The sequence below is a fragment of the Podarcis tiliguerta genome (assembly GCF_965153285.1).
Source record: "Podarcis tiliguerta genome assembly, chromosome: 7".
Taxonomy (NCBI): Eukaryota; Metazoa; Chordata; class Lepidosauria; order Squamata; family Lacertidae; genus Podarcis; species Podarcis tiliguerta.
This window is the reverse complement of record NC_139540.1, coordinates 2,035,421-2,054,284: the sequence shown is the minus strand read 5'-3', so window position 1 is coordinate 2,054,284 and position 18,864 is coordinate 2,035,421. Positions and strand designations below refer to the sequence as shown.

General features: G+C 48.3%; 1 protein-coding gene and 1 long non-coding RNA gene across 2 annotated transcripts in view; one reads left to right on the top strand and one right to left on the bottom strand.

Moving 5' to 3' along the window:
- Positions 1 to 18,864, bottom strand: part of LOC310681406 — a 157,289-nt gene that overhangs the window by 84,630 nt on the left and 53,795 nt on the right. The window lies entirely within an intron of this gene.
- On the top strand, positions 1,217 to 18,807 carry LOC310681373 (UPF0598 protein C8orf82). The gene is made up of 3 exons (XM_083449096.1): positions 1,217 to 1,468; positions 8,342 to 8,390; positions 17,267 to 18,807. Exons 1-3 carry the CDS (start codon positions 1,328 to 1,330, stop codon positions 17,710 to 17,712), a joined length of 636 nt encoding a protein of 211 aa, XP_083305222.1. The 5' UTR covers positions 1,217 to 1,327; the 3' UTR covers positions 17,713 to 18,807.

The window sequence follows — 18,864 nt, the reverse complement described above, 5'->3', positions numbered from 1 at the left end:
GAAAAGCCAAAAGGAAGACACACGAAAAAGTGAAGCATCATTTCCAGCCTTTCTCAGTAAAGACACAGGAGCAGTTTAGGAAAGAATATGTGGCAACCCAGTTTGGATTATAGAAACGTGAACAGGAGTCTTAGGTCAGAGGCCCTAAGCTACTGAAGATAATGAGGCCCTTTAGGTGTCCAGCTGTCCTTTGTCAACAACAAATTGTCGCTTTTTTGTGTGTTGAATATATGCTAAATGGTAATTTATGGACCTAATAGGGGTATCAAGCCATTTGCACATAACAAAATATGTATTTTATCAAAATAATTGTTGAACTGAAATACAATTAAGAAGAAGTATTTAATAGTGAAATACAATTAAGAAGTATATTAATAGTGAAATAATTATTAAGCTCTAACTTAAAATGATTTTTTATTCATAGCAAACTTAATAATGCACACACATTGGCATTTGGCAATAACAGAAGTTCCTTTAGAAACACAATTTACAAAGACACATAATCTAGTCTCTAGAAACTTGCTGTAACAAGAAAACACTGCTTCTGTATGTAGGTTTTAAAAATATATATCTTTATTTAAAATATATACATTTATGAGAAAACAGACGTACATACAAGTAAACAAACATACAAACAAATAACAGAAAAATCAAACAAACCACCACACTATAAGATACAATAAGATTAATATAACTATCATCATATATACTGATACTGAACACAATTATAAAACTTATAGAGAAATTTAAAACTGACTTCCAATTAATCTCACTGTACTTTATCTATCCATTACTTTATACCGCAGTTACATATTTCTTATATAGTTTCTTTTTACCTCCCTACGAACTTTTATTTATACAATATAGGGATCAATCTAATTCTGCCAAGATGTTTCCTTTTATTCCATAGTTTTCTAAATATTCTTTAAAGATTCCCCAATCCTTATAGACTTTTTGTTTTGATTGGCCTCTGCTGTATGTAGGTTTTATTTTATTTGTTTTTTATCTTATATTTTAGAAATGGACATCCAGTTTTTTTCCCTTTAAGTTTTTTGGGGACCCACCCCCCAAGAGATTGGGGCCCTAAGCTATAGCTTGTTTAGCTTATACGTAAACCAGGCACTGACATGGGTCAGGTCGCTATGCAAGGAAGGGATCCGCCCTCGCTTGGCGGGGGAAAACAGTTGCAGCGAGCGGAACGTTTCTACGCGCCTCCGGTGCCTGGGGGAGGCAGGTCCGTCGCCGCGCCGGTCCCCCATTGCACTTCCGGTTAGACTAGGCCTCTGCCCGGGCCCTCTCGCCGTTGTCGTCTGGTACCGAAACCGGGATGCGGCTGCTGCGTGGCGGGCTTCGTTTTCTGCTGAGGCCGGGGATCCGCCGCGGACCCGACCGGCCGGCCTACCAGCAGGGCCAAAGCCCCACGCCCCGCACCCGGGAGTACTTCTATTACATCGACCACCAGGGACAGGTATGGGGTCCGGGGGGGGCAGGGAGGGGAAGGTTATGGGGCTGCCCCCTAGACGGGTGATGTGGCTTATCACGGCCCAGCAAGCCCGGCAGGACGGTTGGGGCCCCTTATTTCGTATATATGTAGAAGTGTGGCAATGGAGGGGTATAATAATAATAATAATAATAGTAATCATCATCATCATCATCATCATCTAATAATAATAATTAATAATTAAGGTATACCGGGCCAAGGCCGTTTAGGGCTTTAAAGGTCAACACCAACACTTTGAATTGTATAGGAAGAGAGGTCTCCCAGGAATCGCTGTATGTATGTATGTATTTGTGTACAGTGGTACCTCGGGTTACATACACTTCAGGTTACAGACTCCGCTAACCCAGAAATAGTGCTTCAGGTTAAAAACCTTGCTTCAGGATGAGAACAGAAATCGTGCTCCGGCAGCGCAGCGGTAGCAGGAGGCCCCATTAGCTAAAGTGGTGCTTCAGGTTAAGAACAGTTTCAGGTTAAGAACGGACCTCCGGGACTAATTAAGTACTTAACCCGAGATACCACTGTATTTATTTATTTATTTGATTGCACTTATTTCATAATAACGAAGAGTCAGTCACGAAGAGTCGGACACAACTAAACGACTAAACAACAACAACAACATTTAATAATAATAATAATAATAATAATAATTTATTACAGTGGTACCTCTGGACGCGAATGGGATCCATTCCGGAGCCCCATTCCCACCCTGAGCAGAACGCAACCAGCATGTGCACGGGTCGCAATTTGCCGCTTCTGCGCATGCGCGTGTCGTCATTTTGAACGTCTACGCAGGCGTGAGCGGCGAAACCCAGAAGTAACCCGTTCCGTTACTTCCGGGTCACCGCGGAATGCAACCTGAAAACGCTCAACCTGAAGCATATTTAACCCAAGGTATGACTGTATTTATACCCCGCCCATCTGGCTGGGTTTCCCCAGCCACTCTGGGCAGCTTCCAACAAAAGATTAAAAATACATTAAAACATCAGTCATTAAAAACTTCCCTAAGCAGGGCTGCCTTCAGATGTCTTCTAAATGTCATATAGTTGTTTATTTCCTTGACATCTGATGGCGTTTATTTCCTTGACATCTGAGGGCGTTCTACAGGGCGGGTGCCACCACTGAGAAGGCCCTCTGCCTGGTTCCCTGTAACTTGGCTTCTCGCAATGAGGGAACCACCAGAAGGCCCTTGGAGCTGGACCTCAGTGTGAGGGCTGAACGATGGGGGTGGAGACGCTCCTTCAGGTATACTGGGTATATTTCCCACCTTTATCTCCAAGGAGATATGGGGGGGTATATAAGATTCTCATTCCCCTCTCCTCATTTAACCCTCTCAACAGCCCTATGGGGTAGGCTAGGGTGAGAGGCATTGAGCAGCCCCCGAGGCATGGGTGTAGCCAAGGGTGGGACAGGGGCGCATCAATAAAAATACTCAACAAAACCAAAATCCTGGCTACTCCCACGCCCCAAAGTCGCATGGAGTGACCTTCATAGCACTCTGATCTCCCAGGTCCCAATCCAACACTGTGCTTTTTAACTTGTTCATGAATGATTTGGAGTTAGGGGTGAGCAGTGAGGTGGCCAAGTTTCCTGGTGATGCTAAATCATTCAGGGTCGATACAAGAGTTTGTGGAGGCATCCAAAAGGAATTGGGTGAACAGCTGCAAGAAGCCAAATGCAGTTCAAATGTAAAGTAGAGGTGGGGAGATTCTTAATTTCACATATACACTCATGAAGTCTAAACTGGCGGTGACTGACCAGCAAACAGATTCTGGGGTTGTAGCGGATTGCTCAGTGAAGATGCGGATCCAGGAAATGGTCGTTGTGAATTCCACGCTAACGGTCATTACAAACGAGAGATAAAATAAAAGTGCCAGTATTGTAACGCCTTTGTACAAATCTATAACATGCATATAACATGCTGCTCCAGAGAAGCGGACACGGAGCAATGGATCCAAACTACAAGAAAGAAGATTCCACCTAAACATTAGGAAGAACTTCCTGACAGTAAGAGCTGTTCGTCAGTGGAATTTGCTACCAAGGAGTGTGGCGGAGTCTCCTTCTTTGGAGGTCTTTAAGCAGAGGCTTGACAACCATATGTCAGGAGTGCTCTGATGGTGTTTCCTGCTTGGCAGGGGGTTGGACTCAATGGCCCTTGTGGTCTCTTCCAACTCTATGATTCTATGATTCTATATATGTATTTGGGTTATTGTATACAGCTTCACTCACCCCATCTATAAGTATTAGAGCAGGAACAAATGCAGCCTAAACGGTTGGGAATAGGGAGCACCTACCATACAAGGGTAATGTGTTTTGAGTTTTTAAGTTTAGGAAATAGTTGATGAAAAGAAGCCATGCTAGAGGTCTATAAAATCATGCATGGTGCTCATATTTATTCACTCCTGATTTTGGGGGGGATGGGGATTTTTTTGTTGATTCTTCTACTTTGTCCCGTCCGTCCCCCCCCCCCCTATCAAAAATCAAAGAAATGTATTTTTTAAATGATGCACGGTGTAAAGAAAGCAGATAGAGATAAGTATTTCTGCCTCTCCCATAGCCCTAGAACTTGGGGTTACCCAAATTGGGAAGATGATTTGGGAAGAAGAAAGTTCTTTTTCACTCAGTGCATACTTTATTAATTCCCTGCTGCATGTGAATTCTGCTCTGGCCCTACTCATTTTGGCCCTACAGTGGTGCCTCGCAAGACGAAATTAATTCGTTCTGCGAGTTTTTTCATCTTGTGAATCTTTTCGTCTTGCGAAGCACCACTGTACATTGACGGTTTCCCATAGGAGTGCATTGGCGGTTTAAAAAAAAAGGCGCAAGACGTTTTTGTCTTGCGAAGCAAGCCCATAGAGAAATCCGCCTTGCGAAGCAAATCAGAAAACGAAAAACTCTTTCGTCTTCCGAGGCATTCGTTTTGCGAGGTACCACTGTACCTGCTTTTGTTTTGGCTTCTCAAACCACTGGCATAAGGACCCTGGAAGGTTGTTCCACAGGGAAATGCATCCCTTTGAACAAGTTTACACTCCCTGTTGTGTATCTAAGTACAGTGGTACCTCGGGTTACATACGCTTCAGATTACATACACTTCAGGTTACAGACTCCGCTAACCCAGAAATAGTGCTTCAGGTTAAGAACTTTGCTTCAGGATCAGAACAGATATTGTGCTCCGGTGGTGCGGCAGCAGCAGGAGGTCTCATTAGCTAAAGTGGTGCTTCAGGTTAAGAACAGTTTCAGGTTAAGAACGGACCTCTGGAATGAATTAAATATTTAACCCAAGGTACCACTGTACTTGGGACGCGGGTGGCGCTGTGGGTTAAAGCCTCAGTGCCTAGGGCTTGCCGATCGAAAGGTCGGCGGTTCGAATCCCCGCGGCGGGGTCTGCTCCCGCTGTTCGGTCCCAGCGCCTGCCAACCTAGCAGTTCGAAAGCACCCCTGGGTGCAAGTAGATAAATAGGGACCGCTTACTAGTGGGAAGGTAAACGGCGTTTCCGTGTGCGGCTCTGGCTCGCCAGAGCAGCGATGTCACGCTGGCCACGTGACCCGGAAGTGTCTTCGGACAGCGCTGGCCCCCGGCCTCTTGAGTGAGATGGGCGCACAACCCTAGAGTCTGTCAAGACTGGCCCGTACGGGCAGGGGTACCTTTACCTTTACCACTGTACTTAATTCGTTCTGGAGGCCCGTTCAGTGCAGTGCAAGGGATTGGATTAGATGACGCTCAGGGTCATTTCCAACACTACAATTCTATTATTCAATTCTATTATTATTATTTGCGGTAACCAAACTACAGCTTGCCCAGAAGGGAGCATTACTCAGTTGTTAAGCACATATTTTGTATGCAGAAGGTTTCAGGTTCAAACCCTGACATCTCCAGAAGAGTTTGGATTTGATATCCCACTTTATCACTACCCTAAGGAGTCTCAAACCTGGGACGCGGGTGGCGCTGTGGGTTAAAGCCTCAGTGCCTAGGGCTTGCCGATCGAAAGGTTGGCGGTTCGAATCCCCGCGGCGGGGTGCGCTCCCGCTGTTCAGTCCCAGCGCCTGCCAACCTAGCAGTTCGAAAGCACCCTTAAGTGCAAGTAGATAAATAGGTACCGCTTTATAGCGGGAAGGTAAACGGCGTTTCCGTATGCGGCTCTGGCTCGCCAGAGCAGCGATGTCACGCTGGCCACGTGACCCGGAAGTGTCTCCGGACAGCGCTGGCCCTTGGCCTCTTTGAGTGAGATGGGCGCACAACCCTAGAGTCTGTCAAGACTGGCCCGTACGGGCAGGGGTACCTTTACCTTTACCTTTTTAAGGAGTCTCAAAAGCGGCTAACAACCTCCTTTTCCCTTCCTCCCCCACAACAAACACTCTGTGAGGTGAGTGGGGCTGAGAGACTTCAGAGAAGTGTGACTGGCCCATGTGGAGGAGCGGGGAAGCGAACCCGGTTCACCAGATTACGAGTCCACCGCTCTTAACCGCTACACCACACTGGCGAGATCAGCACTGCAACTCCAGAGTCAGTCACGACTGGACCTAATGGTCAGGGGTCCCTTTACCTTTACTTTTTACTGTTCACATCTGCATAGCTCCATCCTTATTTCAGGCATCATGATGTACCTTGATGTTTAGCTGAGGAAATACCGCAATGTTGAAAGCCAGATATCGCCCAGCTGTAGTGCGGGGCTCTCCTTTTCACGGCAGCCCAATGTTAATAGCCACCTCTAGCGCAGAGCTCTGCCGGTTGAGTGGCAGACGCATGGTGTGCCTGGAAAGTGCCGCTTGGCATCGCGCCAAGCCTTGGGGCTGTTTGGGCCTCTTTTTAATCCATTAGCGTTAACTGCCGGTTCACGTAGTCGCCTCCACTGCATTAATGGTGTATCGAATTAGTGCTGAATGAATCATTATGGGGGAGATTAGGAGTTGTAATTAGTGTTAAAAGAGGAGTTCATGGCCGCCCTGGTGCTCTGGACTGATCTGGAAATTAGCAGTCCTCAAGAATGTAGGAGCTCTGAGTTGCAAACAGCTCCATTGTTGGCATTTGCCAGGCAGTGAATAGCCCTTTAGGAAGCTGCTTGACCCTTAACCTTTGCTCAGTGTCTGTCTATCCAGAGCCCAATATTACCGCGCTTTAGATAATATGGGGGAAGCCAAGTTAAGGGGCAGGGGTGGTGTTGGCTGAGCTGTTTTGAAGCCCTTTGTCTCTTTGAGGCATCCAGTGACCCAGTTCTCTCATAATGCTAAGCCATGGTTTGTCTTAATTGGGGTTTGTTCAGCTGTTTTCCAGCTCCATCTGGTACGCAGGATGAGACCCTCCCTGCCCGCAGACTGTCTCGTCAGAGTGGTGCATGCTGTAGGTATCTCCCGCTTGGACGACTGCAATGCGCTCTACCTGTGAAGGTGATCCGGAAACTACAACTAACCCAGAATGTGGCAGCTAGACTGGTGACTGGGAGCGGCTGCCGAGACCACATAACACCGGTCTTGAAAGACTTACATTACATTTCCAATTACAATTCAAAGTGTTGGTGCTGACCTTTAAAGCCCTAAACGGCCTTGGTCCAGTATACCTGAAGGAGCGTCTCCACCCCCATCGTTCTGCCCGGACACTGAGGTCCAGCTCCGAGGGCCTTCTCGCAGTTCCCTCGCTACGAGAAGCCAAGTTACAGGGAACCAGGCAGAGGGCCTTCTTGGTAGTGGCACCTGCCCTGTGGAACACCCTCCCACCAGATGTCAAAGAGAAAAATAACTACCAAACTTTTAGAAGAAGGCAGCCCTGTTTAGGGAAGCTTTTAATGTTTAATAGGTTACTGTATTTTAGTGTTCTCTGTTGGAAGCCACCCAGAGTGGCTGGGGGAAACCCAGCCAGATGGGGGGGTATAAATAATAAATTATTATTGTTATTAAATTACAAGTTAACAATGAAGCAGAGGGAGGTGGTGATGGGCAAACTGTGAGCTGTGTGGGCCTGGATCTCTTGACGATACCAGCATGTGTCTCATAACTAGTGTAGTGCTATTTTTCTAGAAAAAGAGGTGCCAGAACTCGCCATGAACACCTCCCTAGTTCTCTTATACAGCGGTACCTTGGTTGTTGAACTTAATCCGTTCCGTCTGACTCCCAGAACCGTTCACATACCAAAGCACAGCTTCCGATTGGCTGCAGGAGCTTCCCGCACTCAATCGGAAGCCGCGTTGGACGTTCGGCTTCCAAAAAAAGTTCGCTAACCGGAACACATACTTCCAGGTTTGGGAGCCGATTTGTTCGGGAGCCAAGCTGTTTGACAAGCAAGGTACCACTGTCATGGCGATGTCACCCATCTGATAGGTGCTGGAACTGAGTTCCAGTGAGTTCCGGCTGAAAAAAGCCCTGCTCATAACAATCCCACCCCAAATGTGTTTTGAGTTAGGTGGCAATACTTTCCTACTAAACGTGCTGAGAGCTGTCGTCTCAGAACCAGTTCCTGCCACTAAGTTGTGCAGGATGCGTTGCGTGGATCTGTACAGATCTTGCCACGCTGACTGTTTCAGAAGAAGCCCACATCTGCTGCAACCTTCTTCAGTCCAGTTTTGGACAGCTCAGTGATGGCAAGACATGGCGCAGGTTGCAAGTGAGGTCCAAGGTGAAGCCAACTCAGCATGTTGCTGGACTTAGCAGGTATCATCAAGCCAGGCTGAGAGTCTTTGGTTCCACCTTGAGCGGTGGACCTCTCTGGTCCTTCAGCTACACCCATACAGCCCGCCCCACCCTGCCTGCCTTGAATAGCTGTGTTTTACCAGACTGTAGGTGGCTTGTCTGCTCATCATCCTGTTTCTGTCTCCTCCTCCTCCCAATCCCTCCTCCGGCAACCCTGCTCAGCTTTTCCTGGATGATGCCAAAGTCAAGAACTTCATCACGTGTTTCAAAGGTAATGTCCACGGGCTCCATCCTGGTCTGCACGGCTCCTCCCTGTATGTCCTACGGAGGACCTTAAGGTCCATAAATAGCAACACCCTAGAGGTCCTGGGCCCTAAGGAAGTCAGATTAGCCTCAACCAGAGGCAGGGCCTTTTCAACACTGGCCCGGACCTGATGGAACGCTCTGTCTCATGAGACCAGGGCCCTGCAGGATCTGATTTCTTTCCGCAGGGCCTGTAAGACAGAGTTGTTCCGCCTGGCCTTTGGCTTGGAATCAACTTGATCCTCTTTCCTTTTTCCTTCTGTGATGGAACTCCTATTTGGGGACTTCCCTGGCTTTTTTCTGGCCCACGTAGGACCAGTTTGGATAGTTGGCCTTGGTGAAGATGTTTTCATCCCCAGAAAGTTTTTGATTTGAGTTTCTACTGAAATGAGGCTGCACTTTAATGTTGTATTTTAATCTTGTTTTTAAGTTGTATTTTAATCAATTGTTTTTATACTTGGTGTTAGCTGCCCTGAGCCCAGTCTTGGCTGGGGAGGGTGGGGTATAAATAAAATTGATGATGATGATGATGAAGGCACCCATCCCTACTTGAGCCACCTGAGCAGGGTCAGTGGTCACCGTCATGGGAGCAGAAACAAATTGCAAATGGCGGGCTTGACTCTTCCAAGTCATCATTGACAGTGGTGGCTGCCTGGTGCCGATTAGGTAACCAAACAAACCCCTGTGTTGCATAGAGAACGTCAGCAATGTCCAGGCAACACGATGACCATGTACATACGCAATAGACAATCTTTATAGAATTCCTTCAAACTATAACAAGTACAAAATGAAATCTTTAGTCTCAAAGTCTCTGAAAATCTCTAAATAAAGCGAGGTACCAGACTTTGTACGATGAAAGACAAGCTGTGAAGCTTTGTGTATTCAGCAAATATGATGTCCAATGCCGAACAGTGATTCCGGATATTGACTACTGTTTCGTAGAATTCTTCGTCAGCGTGGTGGGAGGATATAGAATGGCTTCATAAGCCCATCTTATTTCGAATGAATATATGTAAATGAAAATATCAAATGCTGTGGAACAGTGCTCATGTAATCATGTAGTCACTGTTCAGTGTTGGACATCATATTCATTTAAAGATTTTCAGAGGCTTTGAGACTAAAGATTTCATTTTGTTATGGTTTGAAGGAATTCTATAAAGATTGCCTGTTGCGTATGCACATGGTCATCGTGTTGCTGAGACATTGGTGCTGATTAGGGACTGGTGAGGCAGAAGACAGGGAGCCCCACGGGAGGTGGAACCAGAGACAGGCAGAGCCAGCTGCCTCTAGTTTTGCCCCAGTCCTCCTCCTCCCTGCTGAGTATTATAGGGGGCAACACTGAGATTGAGGAGGAGGCGGAGGAAACTGACACGCAGGACACCCCCCGCCCCTGGACTGGTTGTAAGAAAGAATGGATTCCCTTGAAGGTGGGGGGCTCGCCTTCGTTAGACTTTTTTAAACAGAGGTTGGATGGGATTCTGTGGTTCCGGCATTGGGGGCTGGACTAGATGACCCTCAGAGTCCCTTCCATTTCGACAGTTCATTAATTTTAAGAAGGCAGGCAGCTGTGAGGCTGAAATGGGTGGGGCAGCGCCCCATTCATCCAAACAGAGCAGCCTTCATTGGTTGTTAACGTTGCTCTGGCACATTCATGTTGCTCTAGCACACCGACTGACAGTGCCTGGCAGAATCTAGACCGCCAGCAGGTTCTTTCCAGTCCCCCCAACACCTCCCGTGACCTCCCAGCCCTTAGGCATATCTTCTTTGAGTTCCAACAAGGCTACGGAGCTGTCTGTTCCTCCAGGACTGCGTCTAACCACCTTTTAAAGGTGGTGCCGTGGATTAAACCACAGAGCCTAGGACTTGCCGATCAGAAGGTCGGCGGTTCGAATCCCCGCAACGGGGTGAGCTCCTGTCGCTCGGTCCCACCTCCTGCCATCCTAACAGTTTGAAAGCACCTCAAAGTGCAAGTAGATAAATAGGTACCACTCTGGCGGGAAGGTAAACGGCTTTTCCGTGCGCTGCTCTCGGTCGCCACATGACCCAGAAGCTGTACGCCGGCTCCCTCGGCCAATAAAGCGAGATGAGCGCCACAACCCCAGAGTTGGTCACGACTGGACCTAACAGTCAGGGGTCCCTTTACCTTTACCTTTAATTTGGTTTTAACTACGCATTGCTTGAAGAGTGTCGTGGGCTGGCCTGAGGTTCAGCTTCCATTTGACAGCAAATTGCAAGGAGGGAGCGGTTGTGTCAGCTGAAGAACACTTTCGCCTGTGACTTTTGTTCCTGGGGGGGAAAAAACTTTTTCACGCAGGTTATGCAAGCTCTGGCAGGTGCTCCTGAGCAGATGGTCCCCGTCCCCCTGAGTAGTCAACGGTTGTGTAAGTGAGATCTCCTGGTGAGAATTAGAGGATCCTCTGCTAAGCCATTGCATGATCCTGAAAATCCCCGCTTGGACACTTTTTATCTTCTCCGGAAAGGCACTCATCCTCTCCAGTGTTCCTGCGTTAAGACCTGGCGGCGTAATCTTTAATCGGTATTAAAAACCCAGGCCGGCGCACCACCAGGCCTTGCGAGGCCGAGGCAGTGAAGTGGTGCTCCAGCCCTGGGGGCAAATGAGGCTGGTGAGATTGCTCCACATCTAGGGTGGGGTTTGAGGGAGAACACCCTGGTTGCAGGATGCTGCCCTGCCAGCCCTATTCTTTTCCCTGTCCTCAGAGCCAAGCGCCAGATGTTCCTCCGCCAAACCTCACACTATGCCTTGACCTCCCCATTTCCTCATGCCGGCTTTTGCTAATCCGGAACCCTCCCATAATCGTTCACGGTAGTCAACATTTGCTGTAGCAAATCTCCAGCTAAATGAGGCCTTTGGGGACAATAAGGTCCAGAGATGTTTCCCCCCATCAGCTGGCAAATAGGATCTAGTTTTGCAAATGCCTCTGCCACCCATTTCCCCCGCACATTCTTCTCCCTGGGGCTAAGATGCATTGCGCATTGCTTGAGCGCATCCGTCAGCAGCCTGGTGCAATCCCACCAGTGCCATGAGTATCCGCATTGCATGCAAAAAGTCCCGGGTTCAAACGCCGTCATCTCCAGGTAGAGCTGGGAGGGCTGCTGCCAGTCAGTGTTGACAGCATTGGGCTATAATTAATAATAATAATAATAATAATAATAATAATAATAATAATAATAATAATTTATTTATTTATACACCGCCCATCTGGCTGGGTTTCCCCAGCCACTCTGGGCGGCTTCCAACAAAACACTAAAATACAATAGTCTATTAAACATTAAAAATTTCCCTAAACTGGGCTGCCTTCAGATGTCTTCTAAAAGTTAGGTAGTTGTTTATCTCCTTGACATCTGGTGGGAGGGCATTCCACAGGGCAGGTGCCACCACCGAGAAGGCCCTCTGCCTGTTTCCCTGTAACCTCACTTCTCACAATGAGGGAACCGCCAGAAGGCCCTCGGAGCTGGACCTCAGTGTCCGGGTAGAACAATGGAGGTGGAAACGCTCCTTCAGATATACTGGGCTGAGGCTGTTTAGGGCTTTAAAGGTCAGCACCAACACTTTGAATTGTGCTGGGAAACGTACTGGGAGCCCATGTAGGTCTCTCAGGACGGGGTTATATGATCTTCGTGGTCGCTCCCAGTCACCAGTCTAGCTGCCGCATTCTGGAATAGTTGTAGATCTAGGTGGGCTAGATATGCCGGTGTAACATTTGGTATAAGGCAGCTTTCTGTGTTCCTTTCCTTCCTTCCCTTGGTTAGTCACATCCTACATCAGTCACAGAGGAAAAGAACCTTATCAGATGGAAGACCTACGGTAATTGGATAAGCGTATGATAGAATTTATTTGTGTGGTTTTTTTTAAATTAATACTTCCACTCAAACCTTTTTATTTTTTATTTTGACAAAGTAATAATCATAAATAAATAAGAATAAAAATGTGTACCCCACCACCATTCCATTGTAGCTATCCAACGCCCCAAAATTTCAACACCTCTTGCAATGGTTTGACCCCTTTCCATTTTAACAGTACAAATTCTACAGACACCTTCCGTATCTCCTCAAAATCATTTCTTCTGCGTTTTCCCCGTCTTACCTTAATGGCACATGTTAACTTATCATTAATAGCTGTATCCCACACCCCTTTATACCATTCTTCCATTTTATATTCTGCCTGCCCCTTCCGCTTCCTGGCTTATAATAATTTGTGCAGCTGTCAATAAATTTGTGAGCAAGTCCTTCGTAGCCTCCTAACCTTCCACCCTATCCTAAATTGATAATACACTCAAATCATCTTCCTTTACAAAAAAAGAAACAGCATAGAAACCAATGGGGTGGCAAGGAAAGTGTTTTTGCTTTGAGAAATGGCCAGTCGTTTCCTAATGTGGGTCACGTGGGTGCCAGGAAGTATCTTCTGGGTGGCCCTGGGGAGCATAAACTTACGCCAGGATCTAGTTACAGGTAGGTAGCTGTGTTGGTCTGCCGTAGTCAAAACAAAATAAAAAAATTCCTTCCAGTAGCACCTTAGAGACCAGCTAAGTTTGTTATTGGTATGAACTTTCGTGTACATGCATGAAGTCTGAAGAAGTGTGCATGCACACAAAAGCTCATACCGATAACAAACTTAGTTGGTCTCTAAGGTGCTACTGGAAGGAATTTTTTTTATTATGCCAGGATCGACCTTCCTTGGGAGAACCTCGGGGTTCAATTTATATCAGAAGCTTAGAAGGATTGGTAGAAATGTGTGAGAAAGTGGTGGTATATTGTTGTTCAGTCGTTTAGTCGTGTCCGGCTCTTTGTGACCCCCTGGACCAGAGCACGCCAGGCCCTCCTGTCTTCCACTGCCTCCCGCAGTTTGGTCAAACTCATGCTGGTAGCTTCAAGAAGACTGTTCCACCATCTCGTCCTCTGTCGTCCCCTTCTCCTTGTGCCCTTCATCTTTCCCAGCGTCAGGGTTTTTTCCAGGGAGTCTTCTCTTCTCATGAGGTGGCCAAAGTCTTGGAGCCTCAGCTTCAGGATCTGTCCTTCCAGTGAGCACTCAGGGCTGATTTCCTTCAGAATGGAGAGGTTTGATCATCTTGCAGTCCATGGGACTCTCAAGAATCTCCTCCAGCACCAGAATTCAAAAGCATCCATTCTTCGGCGATCAGCCTTCTTTATGGTCCAGCTCTCACTTCCATACATCACTACTGGGAAAACCATAGGTTTAACTATACAGTTACAGTTAACTATACAGTGGTAGTTACAGTGGTAAGTACTTAATTCATTCCAGAGGTTCGTTCTTAATCTGAAACTGTTCTTAACCTGAAGCACCACTTTGGCTAATGGGGCCACCTGCTGCTGCCACGCTGCCGGAGCACAATTTCTGTTCTCATCCTGAAGCAAAGTTCTTAACCCAAGGTACTAATTCTGGGTTAGCGGAGTCTGTAACCTGAAGCATATGTAACCCGAAGTGTATGTAACCCGAGGTACCACTGTACGGACCTTTGTTGGCAATGTGATGTCTCTGCTTTCTGTTTTTTAAGATGCTGGAGGTATATACAAACCTACATTTAAAACCGAACCAGGAATTGCAATAGTTCTTGCTGAATGAGCCCGCATCCCCCCCTGCCTTCTTCTTGTCTTTGGGTGGGCTGTCCATTCCCACCCCCCACCCCCGGTTTCATCTTCCAATGCACCAGTTGTAACCGTGAGCAGTCAAGAGTTCATTTTTTAAAAAGGGGAGGGGAAAGAGAATGAAAGTGCTTGCAAGCTGGTGTGCCCCTGACTCCTGCGGTTTGCCTCCTGCCTGGGGGTCGGATTCAGGTCAGAGGCAGAGCAACCCCCCCCCCAGACGATCTGCACTGCAGAGGGATGCTGTCACTGCGCCATGTCTCCACTTCCGCAGGAGCATCGTCAGCAGCGCTCGCTTGCCTCCTGCCGCACATCGTTCCTCTTCAAAAGTGACATGTCCCAGGACAGCAGTGGCCCAGTGGGGGGGGGGGGAGGAGTGGAGCTAAAACGCTTTTCAAGAGCCCCCAGTTCAGATTTGCCATTCCTATATTCTCTCTCCTCCAGCCACTGCTTAAAGTCTCAATCCTCACCTTCCTCGTCTCATTAAAAATCATAGCTAAGTGGGATTCAGGGCTGTGCTTCCAACCCTGGGTTTAAGACCCCTCCGATTTGAAGATCCGGGGGCAGGAATCTCCTTTCCCGCTTGCAAAACATCCCTGCCAAATCCACGTGGGATTTTGCACCGTCACATAACGTGATGAGCTTGGGATCGGGCTTGTGCGAGCCGCATCCTTCCTTCTCCCCACCGCTTCCAGTTTGGACTCTTACACACACACACACACACACACACACACACCCCCCAACCACTGCCTCGTTTCCAGAGTAGCTCCCAGCAAAACAAACAAAACACGCACGCCGTGTGCCTGTTTGCATCTTAATTTCCTTCCGCCAATTACGCGGCTGCACCTGCGCTATTAATAACTCAGATTTACGACTCTTCCCACCTGCCTGTGTTCTGCGGCTCGCGCTTGTAAATGCCGCTGGGTCCGCTGCCTCCGAGTCGCAGTTGTTTGGGCTGAATGCCAACGAGAAGCAGAACATCCAAATGGCTTGCCAAGGAAGCGCGCAGCGAAGAAACGGCCTTCTGAGCTCAAAATAAACAAAGCCAGTGTCCAAGGTGTTTGGCTTACGTGCTGGTTTTGATTAAGTCGCGTTCTGCATGCGTTCCTTGGGCAAGAGCTGGTGCTTGAGGGTCGCTCCACATGTGCGCCTGTGCTAGCCCCGGGGGTAACCCGAGAAACACGGTCCAGGTCCAGTCCAGAATCCAAAGGTTCCACTAGGAGTCAGTCCAACAGGGCCAAGGCAGGACACGAGGCAGGAAACAAGGCAAGGACAGGTACAGGATCTGGCATACCGCAGTGTTGCTCCCGCAACCTGGGGCGGGGTCTGACAGCCTTTTATTTTTGTCGGGGTAACGGCCAGTCCTGATCCCCCGGCGACTCACCTCCCTGTTTTGCCCAAAGGTGAGCACTCCTCCTGCGAGTACTCAGGTCTCTCCTCCTCTCAGACCTCAGTCTCTGCAGCTCGGGAGACGTTGGTGAGTTACTAGACCCAGGGGCCGCCTCAGCCTCCCCTGACCCAACTGGTAGTGGAGCAGCTGTAAGTGATGGCCCAGCTGAAGGCAACGAGGTCATCCCCGCATCTGGAGCCAGGGCAGGCTCAGGCCCCTGACTCGGCCCAGCTGGTGCTTGTTGCAGGGACACCTGTGCAGACTGGGACTCTTCAGGATCAGGCCCCAGACTTGGTTCGGATCCGGTGCAGACTGAGGCCCCTCTGGTTCCGAGTCCGAGCCCGAGTCCCAGGTCATCACAGCACCTGCCTGACTGTAGGGCACGAATCGTGTCTTCTAGCCTCGGCCAACCTGTGCCCTTCCAATGATTTGCACTGCAAAGCCCAACAGCCCCAGTCAGCACAGGGGCTGTTGGGATTCTAGCCCAAAAATCTGAATGGCACATAGTTGCGAGAGGCTAGCCTAGACCTTTCTGGCATAGTTTTTCCGAGTTCCCAAACTCCTTAAATGAGCGTGACTCTCTGTCTTCCAAACACAAACCACACACAAGATAATGATGATGATTTATCATTTATGTGCCACCCATCTGACTGAGTTGCCCAGCCACTCTGGGCGGCTTCCAGCAAATTATAAAACCACCATAAAACATCACGCATTAAAAACTTCCCTATACAGGGCTGCCTTCAGATGCCTTCTAAAAGTCAGATAGTTGTTTATTTCTTTGACATCTCTTTAAGAAGGGGGGTGCCTTCAGTCTCTCAGATCCCTAAAGGCAAAACACACAAAACGTAATTGGAGAACAGATGGGTTTGTAAATGAAGGGATCCTGCAAAATGGTTGTGTTAGTTCTGTTCCGTCTAGGGCTGTTTGCTGCTTGGCGGATCGGTTCGAAGGAGCCAAACAGAGCATGGTTCAGATTGCCGCCTTCTGAGCTGCAGGCTGGCCTGACTGCGTTCTCTTCCTCAAGGAAATCAGAGCTGGGAGCACAGCAGAGGATTCTTCATTTTGTCTATTTCAAGGGATGTTTGACCCCGGCCAGGGCCAGCCCATGCATTAGGGAAAGGGAAGCCATTTGCTTCGGGTGGTGGATCGACCTCCTCTGGGGCTGGATGAACAATTAAGCACGTGCTCTGGGCATCAAGGGAAGGGCAGGCACCGCAGAAATTTTCCACTGCCAGATTTTTAACACGAATGATCGCAAATTGCTCAACTGAGCGTTCATTTTCTCAGCTGAAGTATATTAAAAGTCCCAACAGAGCAACTCTGCAACAAGGCAGGCTGGATGCCTTATCCTTACTAAGCGTAGAAGCAGATACGTTATGTAAGATTAGTTTTGAGGATCTGATCAAAGACCTTAGAAACAAGTGTGTGTGTGTGTGTGTGTGTGTGTGTAAAATATAAAGTGGAAGCATACAAAAATAGAAGGGCGCTCATCTCGCTTTACTAGCCGAGGGAGCCGGCGTACAGCTTCCGGGTCATGTGGCCAGCATGACTGAGCTGCTTCTGGTGAACCAGAGCAGCGCACGGAAACGCCGTTTACCTTCCCGCCGGAGTGGTACCTATTTATCTACTTGCAGTGGTGTGCTTTCAAACTGCTAGGTTGGCAGAAGCAGGGACTGAGCAACGGAGGGTTGCGGGGATTCGAACCGCCGACATTCTAATCGGCAAGTCCTAGGCTCTGTGGTTTAACCCACAGTGCCACCCACATGTGCTGGTAGGAGATTGGAAACGCATCAACCAGCCCCCTTGCTTTCTCTCCCTCCCTCCTGCAGACAAGCAGTTCCTGGTCTTCTTCTTCAAGCAGCTCAAACTGAACCAGAGCGGGCGCTACGAAGCCGCCTTCCCCTACCTCTCGCCCTGCGGCCGCGAGCAGAACTTTGTCCGATGTGACGACCGGCCGATCGTCTTCACCCACCTCCTGCAGGGAGCGTCGGGCGAGGAGCTGTTGTCTTACTGCGGCGGAGCGGACAAGCTGGCCGTGCCCTTCCAACCTGAGAAGCTGCTGATGCTGCCTGAGAATGGGCGCCTCTACCACCCGGGGCCAGAGAAAGCTGGCGGTGTTGGGCTGGTGAAATCGGCCCTGGCCTTTGAGCTGAGCCCTTGCTTTGACTATGAGCAAGGACCCAGCCAGGCGCCGACACATTTCCGTTGGCGTGACCGGCGCCACGCCCTCACGAATGAGCTGCTTCCGTTTATCCGAAAGGACGAGGGAACCTAGAACCGCCACTTGGAGTTGTTGGGTTTGCCAGCCTGTGAACTGCATAGCCTTCTGGTTATGTGGGATGGTGTCCGTAGCTGGAGATGGTGGCGAGGAGAGGACAGTTCCCATCATCCCATGTGCCTTGTTGATCCAGGAAGCCAATCTGATGAAGCATGGGCGATGGGACAGTTTGATCCATGGCTAGCCGCCATCTTGAGAAGGGTTCAGGACAGAGTCTCTTGGAATAAAATTATTCTGTCTCTTATCCTCTAGGCCTGGTATATATTTCATTTGTTCCACTGTCGAATGACTCTTACTGTCAGTAAATTATTCCTGATGTTTAGTTGTGATTGCCTTCCTTTTTAAAAAATAAATATATATATTTTTATTAAACGATTTTAATAAAACAAATTATCAAGCAAAATAACCAATTACATTCCCCCCTTTTTTATTCCCCCTTCCCTCCCTCTCCCACCCGCTAAAGACTTCCCTCAGCTCCCCTCTCTGATTTGTTTGCACATATTATTCTCTACATGTTAAAAATGGTACTGAAGGAATGGGTTTCTGTGTAGTAAGTTTAAAAACTGACTCAACCCCCCCTTTTGTTCTTTCAAAAGAGAGCATTTTTAAATGCGTAAAACCTGAACTGTTGAGCAAAACCATAATAAGGACACAACTGCATAAACAGTTCTGTCCTTTATCAGGACAGGCAAAGCATGGCCTTGGCTCTCTAGGGGAACAAAGAAAACACGTCAGAACTTTATCTTATGTGCTGACCACAAAATACGTGCAAGACCGATGTCTGAGGAAAATGCCAAAAGCGTGTTCCCGGAGATTATGACGTCCCCCCCAGATAAGAGTAGGAAGAGGAAGATCCTTTTATGGTCAGAAGTACAGGAAGGAAGATCCTTTTATGGTTGAGAGTACCAGAGCAGGAACATATGTGATGTCAACCTGCGTATACAAGTTGACGTGGCTGGGGAAGGGGGAGAGGATGCCTAGAGAGTATATAAACTGCATGAAACCTGTCATTTCTTTGGACTTGCTGTGGACTTGATCACGCAAGTGCCTTCTGCTATCCAGAGAGCAGAATAAACTCTTTCTTTGAATCAACCTCAGGTGTCGTTTGACTTCCTTCCTCCTGTCCCGGAGCAACGCAGACCCAATCGG

Bases quoted from the DNA above. Each gene is read 5' to 3' on its own strand.
- LOC310681373 (XM_083449096.1), top strand. From the start codon at position 1,328: ATGCGGCTGCTGCGTGGCGGGCTTCGTTTTCTGCTGAGGCCGGGGATC. The intron at 1,469-8,341 runs GTATGGGGTCCG...AACCCTGCTCAG, and splicing joins ACATCGACCACCAGGGACAG to CTTTTCCTGGATGATGCCAA. The intron at 8,391-17,266 runs GTAATGTCCACG...TCCCTCCTGCAG, and splicing joins CTTCATCACGTGTTTCAAAG to ACAAGCAGTTCCTGGTCTTC.